Source organism: Strigops habroptila, chromosome 11, assembly GCF_004027225.2.
Source record: "Strigops habroptila isolate Jane chromosome 11, bStrHab1.2.pri, whole genome shotgun sequence".
Taxonomy (NCBI): domain Eukaryota; kingdom Metazoa; phylum Chordata; class Aves; order Psittaciformes; family Psittacidae; genus Strigops; species Strigops habroptila.
In genome coordinates this window covers 28148894-28171104 of record NC_046360.1, presented here as the reverse complement: position 1 = coordinate 28171104, position 22211 = coordinate 28148894, and the positions used below count along the sequence as shown (strand labels likewise).

General features: G+C 42.2%; 1 protein-coding gene across 2 annotated transcripts in view; it reads left to right on the top strand.

Annotated features, from left to right (window-relative positions):
* Positions 1-22211, top strand: part of CNTN4 (contactin 4) — a 332256-nt gene that overhangs the window by 305594 nt on the left and 4451 nt on the right. Inside the window, exons 14-22 of one of the 2 annotated variants that reach the window (XM_030500859.1) lie at positions 10774-10949; positions 12962-13079; positions 15599-15757; positions 16506-16655; positions 18031-18101; positions 19943-20177; positions 20713-20828; positions 21291-21477; positions 21951-22063. In XM_030500859.1, the coding sequence (XP_030356719.1) occupies positions 10774-10949; positions 12962-13079; positions 15599-15757; positions 16506-16655; positions 18031-18101; positions 19943-20177; positions 20713-20828; positions 21291-21477; positions 21951-22063 (1325 nt within the window). Of the gene's footprint in view, positions 1-10773; positions 10950-12958; positions 13080-15598; positions 15758-16505; positions 16656-18030; positions 18102-19942; positions 20178-20712; positions 20829-21290; positions 21478-21950; positions 22064-22211 lie in introns of both variants that reach the window. The other variant, XM_030500858.2, reaches the window with a different exon arrangement.

The following is a 22211-nucleotide window of genomic DNA, read 5'->3' as shown; positions in this document are numbered from 1 at the left end:
TGCTGGCCTTCATCACACTGAGCAGCCTTGCTATTCGCTCTGTACTCTTCCTCCTCTTCTGTTTATCTAATTCTCTTTTCACTGGAATTCTGTTAAGCTTAATTGTTCACATTTGGCTGTGATTCAAAGTCTAAATATTCAAACTGGTGTTCAACATGCTGGCCCTAGCAGAGCCATGTGCAAGCCTGCTGGACCAATGCACTCCCTCTGGGAATACCACTGGAGAGAGCTAAAATTGCCTCTCTCTCTGGCTTTTCAGGTCTCCCTGTTGCCTGGCTCAGTTCTTTGGATAATTGTAAAATCCTGAGGTTTGTAGCAGAGTTTATATAAGTGCTATTGCACTTTCTTCATTTGACTTAAACTTGCAGGTACTTCGTGTTAATGTATGTTTTCCATAAGTTGGCCTGAATAGGCTTAAAATTTTCTGTTATTTATATGCACAACTTGAATAAGAATTCAGTGTTAACATTAACTACAGGCATCCATTTTCTATTTGAAATAACATTTTACTTCAGTTACTTCAATTTTACTTTAAAAGAATTTTAAATAGAAGAAAATTGGATGTTACCTGTAATAGCAACAGGTTTTTCTAAGTGTTTAGCTTACAATAAAGTTTGACTTTTTTATTTGAGGGTAAACTTTTGAGCTGATCTGACAGGATTTTTTTGAAACTGAATTTTTCTTTTTTAAGTTATTTGAATAATTGATGGCCCTACCTGCCTGCAGATTGTCATATCTTGTCCTGCCCAATGCATAACAACTTCTTAATTATGTCTTGTTGTCTGGATGTAATTTCCTGAGGCACTAGAGAAATGCCTAGATTTCTTTTTAGTGTAGATTGTAAATAGCTTGGGAATTTTAAATCTTTCTTTTGTGTGGTAGGAGTCATTTCTCTGTGGGAGCTATTCGTGAGAACTTCTACTAATTATATTCTAATTATAAAATAGTAGGAGCAGATGCTGCTTTAGAGAAACACTTTGGTTGAAGGCATTCACAGGGTGGAGGCAGCAACCCACCCAGCAGATAAGCCATTGTAATAACAGCAGGAGACAGACACTCCATGGTGAAAATGAAGGTGGTCGTTTTTCCTAATGACGGATAGCCATGAGTTCCAGTGGGAAACTCTCTGCATTGTTCTTGGGCCTTTATACTGAGTTTTGTGTTCCAATGGAGGTTCAAACTCTTTAGTAAACAAATACCTTTGGTACTTACTAAAATTAGTGATTCTTGAAAGTCCATTTTCTGTCAAGAAATTTATGGGGTTTTTTTTTACTCTGCCAAGAGGTGGAATGAGGAAGGGCAAAAAGGAATTTGTATATTACAAATGAGGAATGTTAGAGTAGGGGAATAAGTCCTGCTTGCTTATTAGAGCTCAACAGCACAGACCCACCAAACCTGAGGGTTAAGGCATCTGGAAGCAACAGAGAACCTACTGAACCAGATTGGGTTTGTATTTTAAAAGTAGGGTTGAGAAGTGCTAAAACTGCTAAATGGCCGAAGTTTGACAATGTGTTAAAGCACATTGAAAATGAAGTAGAATAATCTTAAACATGCACTATTTCTTAATGTAATAGTAAAAACTTTTCCTGTTTTCAGACGTATCAGTAGGTGCTGCCATCCAGTTCCCCTTACCAGTAAAAATGGTGATGCTTTGCGTTCACATCAGGTACTTGGGAAGATGAAAGTGTCTTGGGCTGCTTGATAAATGACCTGTACACCAAGACTAGTTTATCCCATGATATTCATGACACATGCAATCCTTGGTCTGGATGACGCTGAGGATGGTTAAGGTATGGATCATTCACTGGGAATGTGGAAAATTATTTTCGTGCTATTCTGTAAGTTTGATAGCTCAAGAGGCTTCCACTCCTAATGGCTCTTAATTTGGGATTTAGTCTTGCGTGTCAGTTAATTCCTAATATCTTGGTTCTGAGGAGGAGGGTGCAGATAATAGGCATAGAACTCAGATAGAAAAGACCTAAAAGACATACTTTTACCATAAAAATACACAGGCTGCACCAGTCACTTAATTTTGCAGTCTGAATGCCTGCATATCGTATTATTGCTGGTTTGCCTCTTTTTGAAATTATTTTGTTTATGGTCATTACATATTCAAAACATTTAAAAGTGCCATAAATCAGCCATATCAGCAGGCTGAAGTGTTTAAACGGGCAAAATGCTGTTGACCACTGTGTGCATGTGCTGAATGGCAAACTGCATGGCTTCACATTTGCGCCAATTGCCTGTGGCTTGTGTTACAAGGAGAATGGTGATTGATCCTTGAATGACTTGCAATTTGTCAAAGATTAGATATGATTTCTGTATCTGATTAACCTTCTCTGTAAGATGGCCATCATTTTTGCAATGACAGTAGATTATTCCATGCTTGAAAAGACAGATATAAGCTAGTTGCAATCAATAGCCCACAAAGGGTGACACCTTGAATTCACATGGTTATCTATAAAGTGTGTTGCAAACGATTGAATCATTTGTCAAAATATCTGTTTCACTTAAGACACCTCTGAAGTGAAGTGGCTTTTATTTCAGTCTGAAATGCAAAGAGATGGAGAAGGGATGTTTGGGGTTTGTAGTGTAATCAGGCACTGTTGGATGCTGCTATACAGAGTAAGTACAAATTTCTATGAGTGACAGATGTGATTGTCATTTCCAGACCCCATTACGTATGATTTTCTTTGTCACAATTGTATGGAGAGAGTTTGATTTTATAAGATTGCATTGCACTAGGTAAAATGGAGGTTAAAATGAAGTATTGTGCCCTCTTGTTATTTAAGTAACATTCCCTGTGCTCTCAGTGGAGTGGATATATTTTCATATATTTTGTCTTTGAATTTGCTATAATGGCACATCCCTCCCCAGTATCCTTTGATGCGATTCCATTCTTAATGTGTTTTCAGATTTAAATTAACCTTCATTTATTATTCAGCCACACAAAGAATGCATATTTGAGTATGCAGAAATGCAATCCCTTGATTGACTGCCTGGTCTGTCTCTGGGAGGTGGGAGGCATTAATTCCTGGGAGGGAGACTCTTAACATCAAATTGAGACAGTTTTCAATCTGTGGAAAGCTCTTTTTCAATGTCAGTTTAAGAAATATGTTAATAACTTGAACCTCGACTACAGTTCAGCTCTGAATGAAGCTGAGAAGGAAACTGCCATTCTTGAAAGGGACTCTTCAGCAGCTGGATGGACAGGTTACTTAGGAGTGCAGTCACAAGGAACATCTAAACTCTCCTCTTAAAAAACACCTTGCCCATACTAATGGAAAACAGAGGCTTCCTAAGAGAAAAAGGAGCTCAGGCAATGTGCTGAAGCATGTATCTAAAAATAGTTGCATGTCCCCCACACCACTGTGTTTCAGATATGGCAAGATTTAAACCAAGTAAACTGCAAGATAAGGATTCTCTTTCAGAAAGCAATTTTAACATGTCCTAAATGCCCAGCTCAACTGTGTGTATTACTGAATCGGAGTCTCTGCTCTTCCAGGAAAGGTCAGATGTCCCATCTTCCTTTCCTTAATCCCCATTATATACATGGTTATGCATCACCACCTTTGTTGCCAAAGATTGGTGCTGCCTGATTACATGGAAAGATCTAGACACTTAGCACATATATTTCTAAAATCAGAGGAAGTGCTTAGTCCCAAGCCTAAATTCCCTTTTCTAAACTGACAGTGTCCCTTTTGCTTTTAATAAGATTACATTTTATTAGGCTGAACTGCCATAGTACACACCAGAGGATACTGTAAGTGCTGCAGAATTTTCTGTTAAGAAATGTGCCTTATAAATCAGTTACTTGTCTTGCGAGAGCACATGTGTAATAGCTGATTATATGGAAAAGGTGAGTTATATTGGCATAAGAGCCACGTGTCTGTTCCTGAAAGCATATATGCAACTCATCACAGCTCACATCTGTGATATTGTAAAGGCCAAATATTGTTTATATTTAGCCTTTCCCTGGTTTTTTTAATCTTAATTTTGGTCATGCCCCATAAAGTACTCCAACAATTTATTAAGATAACTGTAGTTTGCTATGCTAATTCCTACTACGTGTTTAGTTATTCACTGGTTATTAATCTCTTTAGTTCAGGTTCATGTTTTCCTCTCTTCAGCATTTCTCATAGTGTCTAATGGTGCCCAGAGCACTAAGAGCTCCCAGAAGTCTAGCTAGTCAAGTCTTGGATGCTTTTGACTTTATGGTCTTGGATAAATGTTTCATTCACAAATAAAGGAGAAAGAAACATTAGAGCACCTTCAAGTATTCATGTATTAGACTTTGATTCTTTGGTAGCTCACAGAAAATAGATGATTCTACCTCCAGGATTGATTTTTATTATCTCCAGACATGACTTGCCTTGAAATCAATACAATAATGTAAAATGTCATTGCAAATAGAGGACATTGATCTGCAACACATTTATTAACTCCCTCTGATAAAAACCAAAATGAAAACTGTAAACATGCTGCTATTCCAAAAAGATAAAAAGTGAATTTCAAATGTTGGAGTTATAGTTTATCTACCAGAAAAAACTATTTTAAAATCTTGTACATGAAATTATTTATGCAGATAAGGAAAAAACATAGCTGGATCTATAACATTGTAACACTAATGGCTGTTTAAAAGAGTTAGGTAATTAGATGGTTAATCAAACTCAAAACTACTGCTTATCTGTCTAGGTCCAGACAGAAAAGCAGCGCTCTGTCCTTTTTCTTCCACATTGGATGCAACCGTGTGTGCTTGGCATCGCTTGCCTTTGTCTTAGCTGCTTGTTTGAAGCATCTGGTAATTGAACATAAACTCTTGCACTTGAGCATTCATGCTTGAACCTGAAATTACCTTGTCATCCACACTGGCTTTCATTAAACAGCTAACAGATGCCCTGGCATGCTCCTATCACAATACATGATGCAGAGAGTCAGAGCCTCTTGGCTGAAATGGCTTTGGTCTATATGGTCTCCTTTTGTCCAGCCTGGAATAAATGTCCTCCTCTCTGCATTCTGCAGCTCACTGCTGTTTAACTCAGATATGCCCTCTGAGTAGAATAGGTGGGATACTAATATTTCTTATATACTTGAAGAAAATGTACATATCCATCAGCAAAAAACAAACACTGCTTTTTATTTTCCATTTAAAGAAGCAGACCATGTTTCTTCTCTCAGTAAGCAGCTGTTTCAGTTTTCACTAGCTCATTTGTGTCCATTTGCAGTACTTTCCCCTCCAAAGCCATGAATAGTTTTGAACAGGCTTTCATATTTAGGCCAAAAAGTAAAGGGGAGAAGGACGTATACTGCAGACCTTCAATGGAGGATGTTTTACAAAATTTCCATTAGCTTCCATTAATCAAACCTAGCACCATGAAAGTGCAAACAAATCTTGAATAAAGTGAAATGGGCAAGGCTAGAAAAGCGAAGGAAAGAATAAGCCTTTGCAAGATGTTGGAAAACTTCTCTTACAAGTAGAACAGTTTGGAGGGCACTCTTTAAGTTTTCTGGGGGGAGTTCAGATTTCTTCATTATTTTATCCTGGATAAATACGTCAAAGCCTGAGTACTCCCTTTTCTTCATTTGTCCTTTGACCTCCTTCTCTATGACGGGATAGATGTCTAAATAAGCATTTAGGTGTTAGGTGCACAGGTTGCAGAAGGCAGCACTGACATTATCTCCCTTTTTTTGTTAATCTGTCTCCAAGATGCTCACTTCCACTGATTTGAGGCCAACAACGGTAGCTGTATCTCCTGAGCATGTTACAGTTCAATCTTTTATTATAGTAAAATACTCTCTATTCCTTCAGCAGCCAGGGCTGGCAAAGCATATCTCATTGTTTACTAAGCACTTAAATGAAAGGCACTGCAGTTATTAGCATTGCTGAATCTCTTCCCTGTGGAGCAGAGCACACAGCCTTCACAGCTGAGCCAAACTGGAAAGGAACACATTTGGAAACAGAATGCCAAGTGGCCATCTAAAGCAGACAGGTCTGCCTGTCTCTAGGTGTAAAAAACCCTCCAGTCAGTTGAAATCTTGCTGATGGGCATAATATACGTGACATTGCTTCTTGCTTTGCCCTGGTCCTCTTGTAGCATTCGAAAGAAATTCGCATGCTCTGGACTGACCTAAAAAAAAACCATTATCTCTGACTGTCAGCCTCTGATTCATTTTATGTCACTTATGTCGTGCCACTGTAGATTGCGTCCCACTGTGTCATGTCCTCCAGATCAATATGACACAACATTGCACTGCGTGAGCTACAACAAGCAAACGCAGCGATGCAAAGCTGTTTACCCTAAACAAGTAATCCCTCCTAATGGACACCCAATCAATAGAAAATCAGGGTGGGATGGTTTCTTTTCAGATTGGATAATTGTTACCCTCAGAGCGTACCCGCGATGTCTGCAGCCTGCTGGTTTGCAGCTCAGAAATGCATCACAGCTTCCCAAAATGAGACACAAAATGCAGGCGGCACTAACAGCTAATGACGGGCTCCCTTTAGCAGGGGGTGGGGGACAAAAGCGAAGCAATTACAGCCTCTCTTCAGAAGGGAAGTGCTGCTCAGCTCTGATTCTTTTAACATGTACTGAAAGCTAGTGGGAAAACTTTATTAAAATCTCTTGTAACATAAACCAAATACATTCCATCAGTCAGAAATACACCAAATCGCCTGCAATATGCAGCAGCGATAAAACTAGGGGATGTAATGCAGGACACAAATAGGTAAGAAAAGCTCAAATAGCCTCAGAGCACCCTGCAATGGATGACAGTGGTGTCCAGACCTATCCCGCTGCAGCCATGCTGCTTTACTCCAGCTGAGGACCATCCCCATGAGCTCTCGTACTGCTCTAACCATCTTGGCTCTGACAACAAGCTGCAAGCTGTGAGCTGCCAGCCTGGCTGGCATGCAAGGGAAACTGCATGTAAAACGAAAGAGTGCCATTTCCGTCGCACAGAAAGCGTGCTCCTGAAAATGTGGGTAGGAAAGGAAGGCTGAGAGGGAGCTTTCCTGCTTCGCTGAGCCTTCAGTGACACCTACAGACAAGCACTAACCAGTCTACAGAGTTTACATGCCCTAAGCCCTGCTGTGCTCCTGCCCCATCAGTGTTTTTCAGGAAAGGCCTCCTCTTTCTCTGTAGCAAAGCCAAGCCAGGCCAATGTAAATTTGCTCACATCTGCATTTGATCTACCTACAGGGCACCTACTGAATATGTTTGCATGTACAGTGTAGTTGTGGGGTTTTTTTCCTGTTTCCTATTTGAGACTAAAAACTGGATTATTTTGCCTCATCCCCTGAGAGTGTTCCCACTCCCATGCACTATCCACTTATTTCTCTCCTAAAAACTTCCCAGTAATGCCAGCTGAACTTCCTCAGAAGTGACCCAGAACAATTTTGCTTGCTTTTCTTCTTTCCACAGGAGAGCTGGGAAGCGCCGGGCACTGCTTCCCTCTGTGGAGGGCTCAGAAACCCGCAGGCAGCTGTAAAGGGTGGTGCTACTAACAGAAATTTTAACCCCTTATCTACAACTGAATATTTAGCCTTATTTTTAAAACTATCTCAAAATGCACCAGAAGGTGGATATCAACTCAAAATATAACCAAAATCACAATTATTCCTTTTAATTAATTGTCCTTGGCAATAATGCCCTTACTAAGCAAAGACATCTAAGCAAAATAGTCTGTACTTAGAGGGGACGGGACAGTAACAGAGCATTAAGATCAGCTCTCCCATAGACTCTGTCTCCCTGCCTCTCTTGCCTTGCAAGTGGATGATAAATAAATGAGTAGCTAGCTCAGAAAAAAAAAAATCCTTATTTATTTATTTATTTTTGACTTGGATGCTAACCAACATTTTGGTATCATTAAAGCACTTGCCATAATTTAAAAAGTGCCTGATGTTACAGCTTTTGAAAGTGCAAATCTAATAATTTTGATTACCACTTGGCTGTGTATCACCAAGGTGTGCCTACACTCGGCTGCCCTCAGTTGGCTTCTGAATAACATTTTCCACTTGCTGCTCTGCTAGGGTTATTAAAGGGGGGGAGGGGATGTTTTTGTTTTTCAGCTCTCCCAGTCCTTGAGAAGAGATGGGTAAGCATTCTCCTTGGGGTGATTTGTAAAGTGCCTTGCTGGGGCTTGCACTCCTGCTGAGCATGGCTTGGGTCAGAGCCCTCTCCCTGTGCATCGTTTGTCACCCTGCTGTATCAGCCATTCCTGTAACCTGGTATGTTCAGTTATTAGGTTGCAATGCTTCTTGACGTGACTGGATTGAAACCTGGGCACCTGATTTTCGGAGTCACCAGGCACTAGCAGTTCCTACGACATCCACAGGAGCTGTGCTAAATTGCTCTGGAAACCAGGGCTTAAGCAAACACCCAAGTTTCACTCTTTATACATTTATAAACTGTATGCATTGCAGCAGGAAGATTCAGATTTATGGTGTGGACTTCTCGCTTCTTGCATAGAATGCTGTGGGTGTGAGGGTTAGGTACAGCAAAATCTCGGCGCTGCCACTTGTTAAGGACCACAGCTTACACGGATCATTGTGGGACTTGTGGGAGAGCTTAGGGCTTTGTGGGAGGCACCCATTTCATCTCAGAGCCAAGTCCTTCATAAATATTTCATACAGGCTTTGAGCAGCACAGAGGATGAACTTCTGATGCTGAAAGGAATTTCAGTAAGTGATTCCGTGCCTGAACCCCACTGCAGGTGCAGGCATTTCTGTCACATCATGAGCTTGGGATGCTCCAGATCTTCCTGAGTGTCAGGAGTAGTAGACCTAAGTGACTGTAAAATCCTGATAAGTTAGTTATACAAAAACAGTGTCATAAATCTAGGCAACAATTAAACATTAATTTAGTAATTCATGCTTACAGTGCTTATACCTGAGAAATTTCAGATGCTTTACTTGTATTAATTAGTTAAGCCTCATAACACTGTGGTTCAGCTAAGAGATACTCTATTTTGTTAGATGTGAAACCAAAATATAAATGAATTAAATTTGTCCAAGATAACACAGCCAAGTCCCTGAGGACTTGATCTGAAGCCTATAGAGACAGCAATGAAATCTTGTTCAGCACCTCCTGTACACTTTTGGTAAGGTCTTTGAAAACCCAGGAACAGCTTCGCATCCCCTGAATTTTTGTGAGTAGTTCTGCCCAGTGTATATCTTTGTTGCTGTATCCTTATTATTATAGCAGAGAATTAAGCAGTCAGCCAGTAGTCTCTGGAAGAAGTAGTTAAGATTTTGGATTCATATACCAGGGAATGAATAATGCTTGCACTATTTTAGTATGACAGCTGTGCAGAATAGACTTTTGGAATAAGCAAAAATATCTATCTGTATATGATTTTCAGACTTTTGTTCTCATTGTTAAGCAGTATTTTTTCTCCTTTTCATTTCCTCTGAGGCCCTGTAGAAAAAAATTACTGCATTTTTGTCAACAGAAATGAAAGAGAAACGTTAACTTCAGAGGCAGGAGGAATTCATAGGCACAGATGAGGAGCTGAAGTCTGCATAATGCATCATGGCTCATCTTTCTGTGCCACCATTTTGCTTGTAATGCAGGACTAAAGTGAAAAATAGAAAATTAAACCAGTGGTAAAGGATCCGTAGAACTCTAGCCGTGAGTAAGAGATTAGTCCTGAAGCCCAAGGTGGAGCTGGTATGTGCTGCTGCCCATATTTAACAGGCAGAACTTGCTACATCACAGATATCCGCAGGTTTGGGGGATTTGCTTTGGTAATGTCATGTTTAGGACAACACCCGTTCTCATCTTTCCTCTGCTTCACCTCCCCAAAACCCTTGCTCGGTTCTTGTTCAACAGGTCAGTGACATCCCATGTAAGACCACAGAGGTCCTAAAAAGTGAGTCAATCTGACCTGCTAACTGACCCAGATGGGGCTGCATGTCGGTCAGAGGAGCTACTACACTCAGAGCTGAGTATTAGCCCAACACCTCTCTGTCTGACATTACTACAGGATTTGGTTTATTGGGGTCCAGAGTTTTGGTTTCCATGGTGTGAAAGGTTTGGTTGGTATCACTCATTGTTTATACTTTTTGTGGGTCCTCCTCACACAAAAAAAACCTACCTGGATTTAAAACATAAAACCATCCATCAGAAAACGCAGCCAGTATTCTAAACAAGCACCGAGTTTTCAATAAACATAACATAAACCAATATTATTAGTCTTATCTTTCCCGTTCCGGGTCTGAGTAGATATCACTCATGCTTTTAATATATCCTTCTTCATTCCAGTTTTGGAGACTTTACATTGAGACAGTTTTCTTAAGGCAGTATTTAATTTAGGAACAACAAAATAGGGGGGTTTTTTATAACTATGGTGAGCAATGTATGGCTGTGAAACAAATCCTTGAAGTACGAAGATTCAAATAAAATAATCTCTGCTCTCCAACCTTTTAAAAAAAATTTTAACCAAGCCTTTCAGACCTGCTGCACTCTTTTCCAGCCTTTTCTTTGCTTCTTGTTCATCAGGATGGTGGCTAAAAGAGGATTCTGTAGGATTCATTGATAGTATTTCAGCCCAATAAATAGAGAAAGGTATTGGAAGATAAAATCAGAGATATGATTGCCCACTTATTACATTAAGGATCTTCCTAAGTGACCACTGCAAATTTTTCAAGTTCTGGTGGCAATGCTGCAGTTGTGGTAGACTGCTTAGCATCTTTTTCAGCTCTGCATGTCCCTCCATGTCTCAGGAGGACACAGTTAATGCTTTTTCCCCCTTTTTTTCCTTTGTTGTTTGTAGATCCAACCAGGGTTATGGTGTCACCTTTCAGCATGGATGTCACTGTTGGAGAAAGCATTGTCTTGCCTTGTCAGGTATCTCATGACCACTCACTAGATATCATGTTTACCTGGTCATTTAATGGACACCTGATAGACTTTGAAAAAGATGGGGATCACTTTGAAAGAGTTGGAGGGGTAAGTATTAATACTAAAGCAATCTCCTTACAGTAATAAAAGTAAGGAACATAGAAAAGAGTTACTAATACAAGGAATGAACTTGCCTAAGTTAATAGTGGATGTTATCTTGTGTTTTATAGACTGAGATGATGAACATTGCCAGTATACTACTTCATTATAGTTAGTGTAGAATTGTTATGATTTCTTAATGACATGACTTAAATCTGCTCACGTGAACAATGCGTTAACATTGCAGTGGAATGTATGCCAGAAGACCTGTAATATGTTTTCTCATTGCAAAACAAAATGCCTTTTCATTCAAGGAAGTAGTCCATAATTGTTTTTCTCTGGCTGTAACAGTAAAAGAAATGCAAAATATAGCAATTGTGGAACTTTGTATTTATACAGAAAATAGTGGAAAATCAAAGGATATATTTGTTTAGGCAGTGTTTGTTGGCATGTTTATCTGTGTCCTCCTCTTGTGACCCCATGCTTAGAAGAAGTATTTTTCCTCTACGCAAAATAACCCACGTTATCCAGTCGCATCACCAATCATCAGAGATGTCATTTCTTTTCAGTGTTACCTATGCACATTTCCTGGCAATGTCACATTAGTAACTTTGGGTCGTTTGTGTGTTTATGGGAAAGCCCCTCGGTACCTTGCAGTGCAAACTTGTGCAATGTGCAGAGAATTGTTTATTTGAAGGTTGAACAGGTTGGACTTGATGATCTTAAAGGTCTTTTCCAACCTAGTTGATTCTATGATTGTGTTCATGGGAATCTGATAGCTAGAAGAGTCAGGTGTGAAATGATGGTTAGACTGCCCATTAAATACAGCCCTGGCCACTGCGGTAGCTCAAGACCATGGTCAAGCAGCAGGTATAGGGAAGAAAAGGTAGTGAAGGTAGGTATTACTTTCCATCGTTAGGAGAAGGGAAGATATGCTTGGGTCAGTTGCCATTTTCTGCCTCTCCAGGGAGGTTTAGGATGGAAGAGCCCGCGGCAAGGTAAGGGTGTCCGTGATGGTCCTTCCCTGCTTGTTTTTCTCTGCTAGAGGTAGAAAACTGGAAGAGGTTTTGCATGTTGCTCTGAGGGAGGTTTTATAGAGACACATGCTCTGCTGGGTTTAAGCAGCCTGGTAGTGCGTGTTTACATTTGTCAGGAGTGAAATTTGATGCTGAAAGGAAAAGGAAATACAATCTACAAGCCTTGCTGTTATCCCTACAAAAATCATTGAAAGATGCACTTGAAGATTGATGCCTATGGCACACATCAGCAGCCACAGATTTTTCTGGCGGCTGCTCCTGATTGGCCTGCAAAGCTAAAATTACAAACTTTATTAATATTCTTTGGTTAGAAAGCCACAATCACAAGGGTACCCTGAGATTTCTAATGTATTGAATGCTTTGTGTCTGGAGAAGAATTTAGAGAGAGTTTTCAGCTTCCTATACATACAGAAACCTAATTAGTTCTATTCAACCGTTAATCAGACATGCACTTGGCGTTTGGAAAACAAATTACCGCCGTTAGGTGATACAAGATTTCCTCAGAGAGTGCTGTTCTCATGATCTTTAGCACAAAAACGGCGGGCAATCAAAATGCTGGCTGTAGTACAAAGCCATGAAACTATTGCAGATGTCTCATAATTTGGGCTGGTTTTCACTAATGAAATAGACACAACTTGGGTATGTGAATACCAGAGAGGCTATAAGTTGGATATCCAGAGATAAAAGAGGAATCAGAGGAAACCTGTCCTACATAAGCTTTGTCACATTGTTTTTATGGGGAAACTGCTTAACAGACCGAAACCAGGCTCCCCTGCCCCTTGTTGGAGCCATAATTTTAGAAATGCTCCCATTCGTACCTTCAAGGCAGACACACATAATTTTAATAGGCCACGGCTTGCATTACTAATGTTTTCATCAGCCAGTGTAAAGTAAATCCGTTAGTCGCAGTGTCCTTCATGTGATAATGATGTTTAGCGCTCATTAAAAAGTAATTGTAACCACTTTTCCCTACTTTATCAGCAGGATTCAGCTGGTGATTTGATGATCAGAAGCATCCAGCTGAAGCATGCTGGAAAATACGTCTGCATGGTGCAAACAAGTGTGGACAAGCTATCAGCTGCTGCAGACCTGATTGTAAGAGGTATTTGAATTTTGTTACTGTTGTTGTTGTAAAATTTCTTTTTGGTTTTTTTCCTACCTTCTACTGCTGGTAAGACAATTCCTGGGCTTGAAGATATTCATTGGGATCCCAGCACCTTGTAATTAGTCTCAGAAATAAGCTCTAAGTACCCACTGGGGTTCGCAAGTTTTCAAATGGTGCATATAAAGATGCTTTCATACATACAGAACAGACACACAACGCAGATAAACACACTAGTACTTGTTCGTGTCCTGAATGCAAAACTTGCACCAACTGAGCTCATTTATTTGATGAACTGCACAGCAGAAACAGTATCCAGCTTATTCACTGCATTTCTGCCAAGCAGTTTTGTTCCTTTCCTAGAATAAATATGATTTAGTAACTTCACTGATGTTTCAAGATCTATTTATTACCCTACACAGGTGATCTGTAAGTATGACTTTAACAGAGATGCAATTAGTTAACCTGAGTCTATATCCTTACAATAAATGTGGTATATATTTCTCTGCTTGTTAGCTCTGAGGAAAGCAAACTTTGGTGCTCCTCGGTACCTGCTGCCCTCAGTTCTCATAGACCCCAGCAAAATCATAGTTTGCACTTTTTCCATGTAATACAAGTTCTCAGGCAGCTCAGTGAAAGGAGGAGAGCATGAAAAAGAAGTAAGAAATATCCTCCTTATCAAAGCTGTGCCAGAGCAAAATGTGCAAGATTAGAACTGAACTTCCATTGAGAAATGTGCCCTTGTCTCTAGCTGGGTGTTCTGTTATCCTCATAATACTGTTATGCTTTTCACCACGTTTTCCCCATAGGAGCATGAATACAGACGTTCTTAGCCATGTGCCGCACAAAGCGCTGGCTCCCTGGAGGCAGCAAAGCTGCAGCTCTCCTCCCCAGGAGGTTGCTCCCTGTTACACTGACTCTCAGTTTTTGCTGCAGCATGATTTCAGATTAATTTTCTGTTGTTTTGCACAACCATTTCAAAACAGCCTGCTGCTGGGCACCTCGGTTGGGTAATTTCCTTAGTGCTGCCTCTGTAAACAAGCAGGAGGAACATTGCATTCTCACAAGAAAATGACCCTTGATGATGGTAAAAATACTGATTTTGTCACTCCCTGAAAACATCAATGGGACGTCTCCCTCTAGGCCAGTGGTCCCATGGCTGTGCTGAGAGTTGTGCTGTATCATCTCACCATCTGCATGAAAGTTGGGAAGTATCCCAAGGCTGTGAGACTGGAGAAGGGGTGAATAGCTGGTGCATAAATGGATCTTTCTGAATAACTTTTAGAAGTTTTTTAAATATTGGAGTTATGTCAAATTAATAAGAGATTAGATACTGGAATAAAAATGAATTATTTATGTCAGGGAATATCAAACTAGAGCATACAGAAGTAACCCCTGGCACTGGTACACACAGATCAGCCCACTTGTTCACGGTGGAATTTTCTCACGCCATCAGAACAGAGGCACGTGTCTGTCAGCAGCCCTGAAATACTTGCTAAATCAGTAACTGATAATTTTCCCCTCTCTTGCCCTACTGTAGCCTGCACCCTGCAAAGAAGTATATTCTGAAATGTGGGCAATAACCATGGCTATTCGAAGACATGAAGTGAAGACAGGTTGTTTCAGCCTCTGCCAAGCAGTGGGATTAATTTGTGAAGGATACAATGAAATTTCATTTCTCTGGTATAACTTGCAGTGCAGGACCAAAGGAGCTGACTGCTCTGTGAGGCTGTGTTGTGTGGCTGCTCCCCACAGCAAAAGAATTTAAAGTTTTAATTTCTGAGAAATTAGATCTGGCTAGACCTGCTGAAACTTTCATTTTAAAGGCAGGATATTGAAAGGTTTTGGGGGTATTTTAGGTATTTAAACACATCCAGCTCTCTGAATATCATATGAGAATAATTTTAGTCCACAGAGTGAGTTGCAAGAGGAGAGTTTGCTGCTTGAGATGGTGCTTTTGCGGAGAGACTTCACCTCAGGTACCTCTGCTGACAGCAATGGCTATATGATAAAGGAGAGGAGTACTTTCTCCTGTGTACATCCCACATGATTCACTGTTTAGAAAGAACCCAGCAGCGAAGCAGAAAATATTGGTCCCTACTCTGACTTGATGCTACCAACAGGCATCCTTTGTTCTTCTCCAGCCTCTGAGTGGATCCAGGCTGCAGCCAAAAATTGTACTTGTATATTGGCCAGTCCTAAAGCAACAGATGTGAGACGGCAGAGCTGATCCCAAGCGCTGCAACGAGTGCCCTGCTCTGTGTGGTAGCTCAGGTGTGCCATGGGGCTCGGCACACGTGGAGCACCTGGGGGCTGCCAGTGAAGCTGGTGATCTCTGAGTCTGTGTATCTACCCTGTGCCTCCAAATCTAGGCATCTGCTAAACCACACTTGGGGCTGTGCAAAACTCCTGCAGGAACTCAGTTACTGCTGTCCTGAGTAAGGGAGGAAGACCATAGTGCTCCTTCCTCAAGTCACTGCGAAGCCTTAAGGACACATCTCCTGTAATTCTTCCAACAGGTCCCCCAGGTCCACCAGAAGCTGTGGCAATAGATGAAGTCACTGACACCACCGCTCAGCTGTCCTGGAGGCCAGGAGCAGACAACCACAGCCCTATTACAATGTATGTTGTGCAAGCAAGGACCCCCTTCTCAGTGGGATGGCAAGCAGTGAGCACAGGTAGGTTCGTTGCCTGGCCCCCGAAGAGCTCTACTGATGGAAAGCATCCCTTGGGACCCATGCATGGGCTAAGTGGAGCAGCTCTGCACCCTGAAGTGAAAAGTAATTTGCCTGGCTGCAGAGCACTGGTCTTATTAACTAGTTTCAAGTTTGGCAACCCAAAGATTTAGGGTCCAGTCAGTGCTATTACTCGTCTATTTTTCTCATGAATGTTTAAGGGAAAACAGAATGAATTCCTATCTTTAGTTGCCGCTCTGGAGATATACAACAGTAATTGTGGTCTATGCAGACATCCCTCAGGGACAGACTGTGTCGTCTGGCCTATCTTTAAGTAGAATTATTTTCCTGATAGAGGGAAAAAATCCCATGATGTAATTGCTCATTCCGTCAGAGGTTAATTTTGTTCCAGTGGCTATTAACTAGAGGGAACAGTATGTTTTAAAAAGAGAAAAATAAAACCCCTTTAAACCTGTTGTCTTGACATCTTGTTTTCAAAAAGTGGCAATTTAGGAGAAACTCTTTAATAGCAGGAGTTTCTGTGCTAAAACCACATATTTTAATGCTGCCTCTTCTTTGCAGTTAAAAAAAAATGTTAGAAAAAAAAGAGAAAATTTTATCAATCCTTTTTCACTTTGTGTTTATGTTAATCCCTCACTTTTAAGGGTATCAGATATGCATGACCTTTTCACAGCATCTTTAATACTTTTAGTGGGTTTCACTGTATTCCTGACCCATGTTTGTCTCCTAGTTCCAGAGATCATCGATGGCAGGACATTCACAGCAACAGTGGTGGGCCTGAACCCTTGGGTTGAGTATGAATTTCGAGTAGTAGCTGCCAACCTGATTGGGATTGGAGAGCCCAGCAGACCTTCAGAGAAGAGAAGAACTGAAGAAGCTCGTAAGTAGTGGTGGGCAACTGAGTTAAGTCTTGTCAAATAAATGCACATCCGTGCTAATGGATGAGTTGCACTGGAGGAAGCTGAATAGCACTTTCTATGCCCATTGCTCTCCTCCCTCATGGCATGTTATTTGTGTGCGCAGAACAGGAAAGGGAAGTTGTGGAGCTCCTGATGGGCTCTTTTGCTCACTTCATGATTCCTGGAGTGTAGGAAGACTTCATGTCCTTTTCTTGCAGAAAGCAATCATTTCCCAAACAAGGTATTTGGGCAGTTTTTTGGGAAAATGCTGCCCAGTATCCACTGATGAGAGAGATGAACTCTGAGAGCAGTCCCTCTGGTTTCCCATGATCGATGTGACAGAAGGCATCAGGGAGTCTTCATCAGGGACTACAGCAAATAGAACAAGAAGTAACGGGTTTAAACTTAAACAGGGGAAGTTCAGGTTAGATATAAGGAAGAAGTTCTTTACTGTGAGAGTGGTGAGGCACTGGAACAAGTTGCCTAAAGAAGAGGTGAATGCTCCATCCCTGGCAGTGTTCAAGACGAGGTTGGACAGAGCCTTGGGCGACATGGTCTAGTGGGAGGTGTCCCTGCCCATGGTAGGGGAGTGGAACTAGATGATCTTAAGGTTCTTTCCAACCTTAAGAGCTAAGAAGCTCTGGAACGCCGACTGCGACACAGGGAGAGTAGGAGTTTGAGCTTCACAACTGGAGAGTCAGCAGTCCATTGATGCTGGGGGCTTCTCTGGTTCTTGGAGTAACTTGGACATCGCCCTGTGGGTCATCAGTGTTGGAGCAACCATCCTGGGCTGCCCTATGGGTTGGATTATTTCAGGAATTCACTGAAGGTCTGTCTCATTACACCACTACCTCCTAGAACCACACAGTGTCTGCAGGCTGCTGCAGGCACAGCATAACTGTGAGAGCTTTAATGCTCCTTTATGCTGTCCCTGTCTTCTGATCTGGCAGAAAGGGGGCAAGGCAAGGCATAGACTCAGCATGTGGTCGCAGGGATATGTGTCTAGGTTATGGGAAACTCCTGGTAAGTGGCTCCTTTGTTCTTCTTTAGCCTGTAACGGAACAGAATATGAAATAGGGAAATAAATAAAAGCCCTTTTTCATGGAAGAGAAATGTTTAAACTAAACAATTAGTGACTGAATACACAAGTTAATTTGGCATACTTTTAATATACTATTATTGACATACTTTTAATGTGCTGCTTGCCATGGCAAATTAGCCATTTCCTAATAGTGTTTCTGTTACCCAGCAGGGGCAGGCCAGCAGAGTCCTGCTGCTGCGTAGGTCTGTTCCATTTCAATGCGCTTTTCTGGTTTCAAAGTTGCCACATCCATCTTCTGCATCTTTTTTTTGCAGTTCCTGAAGTGACCCCAGCTAACGTCAGTGGCGGTGGAGGGAGCAAGTCTGAGCTGGTCATTACTTGGGAGGTAAGTGGAGTCCAAACCAAGACGAACATTAATATGGTCCTGACCTACATGCGCCTTTTCACCCTGCACCAGTGAAGCTTCTGTAGATTTCAAATGGCTTGCAGTAAGAAAGCCCAGATTGTGTGATAAAAATAGCAGAGCTATTAAAATTGAGCTAAACCACTTCCTTTCCCCAGGCCCCTGTGTAGGGAAGCCAGCAGAGAAGTACTGTGCAGGGAACCACAGGGAACACATCGTTGCTTTAACATGAGCTCAGCTCCCCTGACGCTAAGCACATCTCTACTCATATGGCAAAACACGGATGGGCAGAAACCACCTGAGGGATAAAACAGAGTTTGTGAGGCCAGGCGTGGCACGTCCTGACCCTGTTGAGAATTGTTGTGGCTGGCTCCCAGGCTTCATCCCTCATCTCTGCGCTGGGGTATAAGGCAGCAAATAGTTAAGAGTTAGCACAGTGCATTGCATGCTGGCTTTCACTGCTGCTAATGAAAGCCAGCAAGAGGAGATACAGAGATGAAAAATGTTTAATATTCTTTAAGGCAGCCGGGGTTAGAACTTTAGTCATTTGTCTGCTCGTATTTTCATGTTACGATGCGATGCAGCTGGCATATTTTTTCTAATAATGAACTTCACTAGACATGCTAACACTTCCACTTAGCACTATTTCTGACCAAGCTGGCAGAATGAATCGCCAGAGATATTTTTAAGGTTATTAAAAAACTATAAATGGGATTTTGTCCTTACCACACAGCTCAATGTGCTAAATTTCCTCCTCTGTTGGACTAATTAGCTACGCTGTGTCTCCTAAAGATACTGCAATATGTTTCAAAAACACACATGGCAAGAACATCAGCCATTGATTTGAGACGTAATTTGCACAAAATGTAATTTGTATTTTGATAGAACAGTCGGTTTAGTCTTTTAAATGTCCAGAGGCCTTTTCTTTATGTTCCGGTGTATTTTTTGGGCCTTTCAATACAGGGTAATAAGGCCTTTCAATACAGTCACCCAAAAGTAACCCCTGTATGTGCTTAAGCACCATGGGCATCTGTGGGAGAGGGGCCCATAATTACGGATTAGTTTAACACATTGAAGATTTGGGTTTTGATGCAGCTTTTAGGGAGCTGCAAGCCTGAGAGCAGGAAGTGTCAGTGTGTTCAGAACTGACAAGGAGATGACAGGTTGTTTCTTCTAGCTGTTACCTAACACTTACCTGCCCTTCTCCATTATGTTTGTTACAAGTCACTCCCTGCCATCATGGTCTATTAACAGGTCATGTCACACAGGATGTGGATAGTTGGCTGGCCTGGTCTGGGTCACGGTGTGGCAACAGGCCAGCGAGGGGTCACAAGCCCCATGCTGTCTGGGACATTGTGAGGATATGTTTTTCAGGGCTTTGCGTGTGATTCCAAAGACGTGAGAGCAGCTGTACATGTATTGGGAAAGCAGGAACCATGTCGTTGGTTCACCCCAACAAACCTGAGACCTTTGGTCATTGCAGTGCTTGGAATTACTGACATTGTTACTGGGGGCTTCATCTAGTCAGTGAGGAAGGTGGGCACCTACAAAGGTGAGTTAAATCTTAGGTGAAGTGTCTTCTGGAAGTGCTGCTTTCCCCCCTGACTAGAGGGAGCTTTCAGAGCAGCAAGGCTCTAGCACAGACAAGATGGGATGAATTCAGGTTAGATGCAAAGTAGGGCTCCAGCCACCTCCCATCTCTAATGCTCTGTTTAGAACAGTAGCTTTAGAAGGACACAGAGGCAATCGCCAGCATGCAGGCAGGGAGATAAGTGCATGCCATTGCTGACAGTGCTGTTTCTCCACGGTCTGCCTGCCCACAGACAGTGCCTGAGGAGCTGCAGAACGGAGGTGGCTTTGGGTACGTGGTGGCCTTCCGCCCCTTCGGCACCATCAGCTGGATGCAGACAGTCGTGGCCTCCCCAGATGCCGCCAGATATGTCTTCCGCAACGAGACCTTGCCGCCCTTCTCCCCCTACGAAGTTAAAGTGGGGGTCTACAACAACAAGGGGGAAGGGTCGTTCAGCCCCGTGACTGTTGTCTATTCAGCAGAAGAAGGTAAAGCCAGGAGCTCACCCAACCGCCTCTCCCTCCTCCCTGCCACTAGACATGGGGCGGTTGACTGGGTCTGACAGGGTTTTGTATCCACCTTGACATATCCTTTGATACCTAATCCTTGCTCTGATTTATAATAAATGGCGAGCCGTGATTAATTCTTTTCATAGTCATTAAAATAACATTAATCGTAATGAAATCTTTTGATATTAATGGAAAAGTAATATGTAATCTGGAAAGAATTCCGCTGAGATTTAGTATGAATTAATGTCCACTGATTAGAAAATGTTCCCTCTTGTCCTAATTACAGTACATGTTATCCTGGGTTGAGTTTAGTAATGACATCTTATTATTTCTTAGGTAGAGGAGCAGTGCTGTCTGGCACAGGCTGACAGGCCATTGTTTTGAAATGTGGAAGTTTGTTTCGGTCACATGCTTCTTTTCTCATGCAATAAAGAAAATAAATCCCTTGAAGTTTGGGACTAATTGAACATAAAAGTGAAAACTCTGTATTTTATTTTTAAATCCTCTTATGCAGAGCCAACGAGACCCCCAACCACTGTTTTGGCCAAAAGTCTTTCTGCCTCAGACGTTGAAGTTTCTTGGGCTCCCCCTTGGGAGAACCAGCACAAAGGAAGAATACAGGGATATGAGGTATGGAAACACAACACAGCGTCCTTTCAGTACTAAGCCTTAAGGAGAAACAGAGATACATCACAGGCAGTCATTCCAGTGCTGCTCCTGCCGGCCATAGGGCATGTGGGCTCCTGTGCTGTATTTGCTTCCTTTTCTCTCTTCAATATATGGAGATTTCTCTCATATGGTAAATAATTGTACATCTTTCTGTGTGTGATCTGGCTGAAAATTGAGAGCAGACCTTGCTGAGAGAAACCTGCTTGAAAGTGCTTCCATGGCCAGGCAGTGTCTGAGGTCCTGGGGAAGAAGCACCGCAGCCAGGCTGTTTCTAGTAAGGACCAAGAAGGGATCGTAGCAGCGTGCAGGATGTGTCTCTGTGGCACTTGCACTTTGGGCAGTATTGCTGGAGTTAGTGCTGGAAACGCTGGTTCTGTCAGCCCATAGCTGGAGGTAGACACATGTACCTGCTCTGCTTCTCAGGTCAGATGTTGGAGGCACGACGAAAAGGAAGAGAATGCAAAAAGGATTCGGACGGTTGGCAATCAAACATCTACAAAAGTCAGCAACCTGAGAGGCAACGCGCTGTATCACTTGGCAGTCAGGGCATACAACACAGCTGGGACCGGCCCCTCCAGTGCCGCAGTCAATGTCACAACCAAAAAACCACGTGAGTGTCTGCAAGGATGGGGGGCTCTTGCCTGGGAGGGTTTCTGCCAGTGCTTCCCTCTCTCCAACTCATTGTTGAGTCTGAAGGAGCTGTCGGACTTATCTTTGCTGGGTTTTTGTGCAGCCTTCTTTTATTTTTTGTGAGGCTCTTCCTTGTGTTAAGTAAGCAGAGCATGCAAAACTGAATCACAGCTGTGCAGGAAAATTAAATATTTATCTCATTGTTCAAGAGGGCTTTTTTCTTCTGGTCTCAGGCATGTTGAGCAACTGACTGAATCCTTTTTCATTTAGAGCACTGTGTTGTGTCACACCTCCGTGACCTTGAGGACACAGAGCAGTGAAACAGCTCATCAGCTTTCCAGAGTGACAGGGCTCTGGGCATGCTCTGCAATGGTGGTGGAAGCCTTACTGGGAGGGATCCAACTGGAAAACGGTGCTCCGTAGTAATACAGCGCTGTGTATATTTTTATATAGCACCCAGTCAGCCCCCTGGAAACATCATATGGAATTCATCTGACTCCAAGATCATACTGAACTGGGACCAAGTGAAAGCGCTGGACAACGAGTCAGAAGTGAGAGGCTACAAAGTAAGTATTTTGTCAGCACAGGCAGCTGGACAACACTGCCTTGCACCACATCACTCATCGCCTTGCAGCGAATCCTCACTTATAAGTGCAAGCTGTCACTGGATTCTGGTATTGGGGTACAGGGAACATTTCCATGAATCCAGTGTCG